Source organism: Phlebotomus papatasi, chromosome 1 (genome assembly GCF_024763615.1).
Source record: "Phlebotomus papatasi isolate M1 chromosome 1, Ppap_2.1, whole genome shotgun sequence".
In the NCBI taxonomy this organism is placed as follows: Eukaryota; Metazoa; Arthropoda; class Insecta; order Diptera; family Psychodidae; genus Phlebotomus; species Phlebotomus papatasi.
Window position 1 is genome coordinate 100,584,858 of NC_077222.1, and position 4,168 is coordinate 100,589,025.

At 44.6% G+C, this 4,168-nt stretch overlaps 1 protein-coding gene across 1 annotated transcript; it reads left to right on the forward strand.

Moving 5' to 3' along the window:
• The first annotated feature begins 797 nt into the window (after nucleotides 1-797).
• On the forward strand, nucleotides 798-3,695 carry LOC129809653 (uncharacterized protein K02A2.6-like). Its single transcript, XM_055859654.1, has one exon. It carries the CDS (start codon nucleotides 798-800, stop codon nucleotides 3,693-3,695), a length of 2,898 nt encoding a protein of 965 aa, XP_055715629.1.
• The last annotated feature ends 473 nt before the right edge of the window (nucleotides 3,696-4,168 follow it).

Below are 4,168 nucleotides of genomic sequence, written 5' to 3' on the forward strand. Positions count from 1 at the left end.
TACTAATTGATTTCCATAGCGGAATTTGCAAAATCTCGACAAAAAAATTTTTGACCAAAAAAATCGATAGGTTAACCTCTTACAGTTTTTTCAAAAAATCGAAAATTGGCCCTAAAAACCGTAATTCTCAATATTTTTGGATGAAATTCACAAAGAATATTTGAAATGGTCCTACCAATTCATTTCCATAGCGGAATTTGCAAAATCTCGACAAAAAAATTTTTGACCAAAAAATCGATAGGTTAACCCCTTACAGTTTTTTCAAAAAATCGAAAATCGGCCCTAAAAACCGTAATTCTCAATATTTCTGGATGAAATTCACAAAGAATATTTGAAATGGTCCTACCAATTCATTTCCATAGCGGAATTTGCAAAATCTCGACAAAAAAAATTTTGACCAAAAAATCGATAGGTTAACCCCTTACAGTTTTTTCAAAAAATCGAAAATCGGCCCTAAAAACCGTAATTCTCAATATTTCTGGATGAAATTCACAAAGAATATGTTAGAGGGAGACCGATTGCTCCCCTCCACAACTCGTGTGAGCTCTTTCCTCTTTTATCATCAGTCCCAATAATTTATAATTGTTCCCCCTCGAACACACTTATTCAAATCGTCAATCAGGCAATATCGAATTATATCAAAGTGAATTAATTAATCTCTGTGAAATATAGTGAGTTTTGTTAGTAAAGTAGTGTCTCTGGAAAGTTCTTCACCGCCTTTTTATTCAGGAAAATTTGGGCAACAAGTTGGGATATTCTTAACTAATTTTTATCCCCCCATCGTGTTTAGTCCGGAAATGGGGCTTTGTACCAAAGCTTCTGCCACTATCCACCTCAAGGGCGATGCCGTGCCAATTTTCCGCCCCAAACGACCGGTTGCTTTCCACATGATGAGTACCATTGATGAGGAACTCGAGCGTCTCCAGTCATCAGGTATCATTACACCTGTCGAATTCTCACCATGGGCAGCACCGATTGTCGTAGCTCGAAAGCCAAGTGGCAAGATTAGGATCTGTGGGGATTATTCCACTGGACTCAACGAAGCAGTCGAAGCAAATAATTACCCAATCCCTGATCCTGATAGCTTGTTCAGCCGCCTCTCTGACAAGCAAATCTTTAGCCACATCGATCTTTCCGATGCCTACCTGCAAATTCCCGTCGACGAGGAGTCCAGCAAGCTACTCACAATCCACACTCCCCGTGGCTTGTTTCGTTTTAACCGGCTCCCTCCCGGCATTCGCAGTGCTCCGGGAATCTTTCAAGAGATAGTCGAACGGATGCTTCAGGGTATTCCGGGTGTCATTTCTTATTTCGATGACATCTGTGTGGCCAGTTCGGATGCAGAGGAACATTTTTCCACGCTCAAGGCAGTTTTTAAACGTCTCCAGGAATACAATTTTCGAGTGAAGCTGGAAAAATGTAAGTTTTTCTCCAATGAGATCAAATTCCTCGGTGTCATTGCAGATAGAGATGGACTGCGCCCTGATCCTGGCAAGGTAGATGCTATTGAGAAGATGCCAGCTCCCAAAAATATCCAGGAACTTCGCAGCTTTCTGGGTGCTGTGCAATTCTGGGGGAAGTTCGTGCACTCAATGAGCGAAATTCGTGCCCCCCTGGACCGTCTTCTCAAGAAAGGAGTTTCATGGCGATGGACAAGGGAATGCGAGCAATCTTTTAGGAGATTCAAGGACATTCTGAGATCGGACTTGCTCCTGACGCATTACAACCCGCATCTTCCGATCATTGTTGCCTCAGACGCATCATCCCATGCCATTGGATGTGTCGCTTATCATGAATTCCCGGATGGAAGTCAAAAAGCTTTCTATCACGCGTCCCGGAAGCTCACGGATACCGAATCTCGATACAGTCAGATCGAGAAAGAGGCTCTTGGGATCATCTTCGCAGTCAAGAAGTTTCACCGCTTCATTTATGGGCGCAAATTCACCCTCCTGACTGACCACAAGCCTCTGGTTTCTGTCTTTGGCAACAAGAAAGGCATCCCTGTCCATACTGCAAATCGTCTCCAACGTTGGGCTCTGATCCTCCTTGGATATGATTTCGACATCCGCTACACTTCTACTGACCGATTTGGACATGCAGATGTCCTCTCTCGACTCATCTCTGCTCAGAGACGCCAAGATGATGAGGTGATCATCGCCATGATTGAGTCAGAGACAGCCCAAGACGATGCAATTGCCAGAGATGCTGCATCTCATCTCCCTGTGGACTTCAAGATGGTTTTGCGTGCTTCTCAGAATTCTCCAGTACTTCAGGAAGTGGCGAGATACATCACTGGAGGATGGCCATCTTCACGGAACTCAATTCAGTCCAGGGAAGTTTCGAAATTCTTTAGAATTCGTGATGCTCTCTCGTTAATTAAAGGTTGTGTATTTTACAGGGAGAGGTTGGTCATTCCTGAAGCATTCCGAGTCAAAATACTGAAGCAGCTACACCAGGCGCATCCAGGCATGGCTCGCATGAAATCCCTAGCGAGAGGATATGTATTTTGGCCTGGAATGGATGAGGACATCGAGCGTCTAGTCCGGAATTGCCAGGAATGTGCCACCGCCAGTAAAACTCCCGTAAAATCACACCTTTCTTCTTGGCCACTCTCTTCATGCCCTTGGCAACGTATTCACGTGGATTACGCCAAGTACAAAAATGAGTACTTCCTGCTGATAGTGGATGCGTATTCCAAGTGGCCAGAAATCTTCAGGACTCCATCCATGACCACCGCAGTCACTATCGCCAAACTGCGTGAGTGCTTCGCACGATTTGGTCTTCCTGAGATTCTCGTGAGTGACAATGGCACACAATTTGCCAGTGATGAGTTCAGTGACTTCTGCAAGAGGAATGGCATCAACCATATTCGCACTGCACCCTATTCTCCAGCCAGCAATGGGCAATGCGAACGTTTTGTGGACACTCTCAAGCGCTCATTGGAGAAACAGAAGTCCCTGTCAATCGAGGTAGCTCTCCAGCATTTCCTGGCCAATTATCGTGTCACCCCAAACGAAAATTCGCCAGAAGGAAAATCTCCCTCTGAGGTGATTTTTTCACGAAAGGTTAGAACAGTGTTTGACCTTCTCAAGATACCAGCTGAAGAGCCCACACGAAGGAATGAGAGAATGGAAGAAGCATATAACCGTCGTCATGGCACCAAGTCCCGTTCTTTCACAAGGGGGGAGGAGGTGTTTGCAAAAAGATATGCTCAAGGGGGTGAGAGATTCACCTGGGTATCTGGCACCATCATTGAGAGACGTGGAACAGTGAACTACAACGTTAGACTGGCCAATGGGACAATTATTCGAGCCCACATTAATCAGCTCAAACGTAGATATTCCGAAGCCAGTAGAGTTCCAGATTCTCTGCCACTCTTCACCACTCCACGATCCACTCGATCTCTACCTGAGAATTTACCAGAGCCTGAAACGCCAGCCAGTCCCAGAACACCACCAAGGACTCCCAAACCTGAACCCATTACAATTTCATCTTCTTCAACCTCGATTGGTACGCCATCACCATTGTCAGATTCATCAGCCACACCTGGACATTCCTCCGGAAACATTTCGGATCCAACAACACCTGAGCAGAATGCAGCAGAGGATAATGCGCGCCCAGTTAGGACACCGCTGTATCGCCGACGCCGCAATTCTCAAAGGATTGTCCCTACAAGGCTTAGTGACCGTTTTTGAAGACGTCTTCACGTCTTCCTCGAAGGGGGGAGGTGTTAGAGGGAGACCGATTGCTCCCCTCCACAACTCGTGTGAGCTCTTTCCTCTTTTATCATCAGTCCCAATAATTTATAATTGTTCCCCCTCGATCACTCTTATTCAAATCGTCAATCAGTCAATATCGAAGTATATCAAAGTGAATTAATTAATCTCTGTGAAATATAGTGAGTTTTGTTAGTAAAGTAGTGTTTCTGGAAAGATCTTCACCGCCTTTTTATTCAGGAAAATTTGGGCAACAAGTTGGGATAGTCTTAACTAAATTTTATCCCTATTTCAAGGTGAGGATAGAACATACTATTTCAGCAAAAATAAAGGCAGGTCGTGTTGTTTGGATAAGAGAATCAAGGGAGTGATTCTGAAATGTGTCCTGACGTGGATTTCCAGTAGAAGGCTCTGACAACGCAACGGTGCAACATAAAATTTTAGGATTTTCG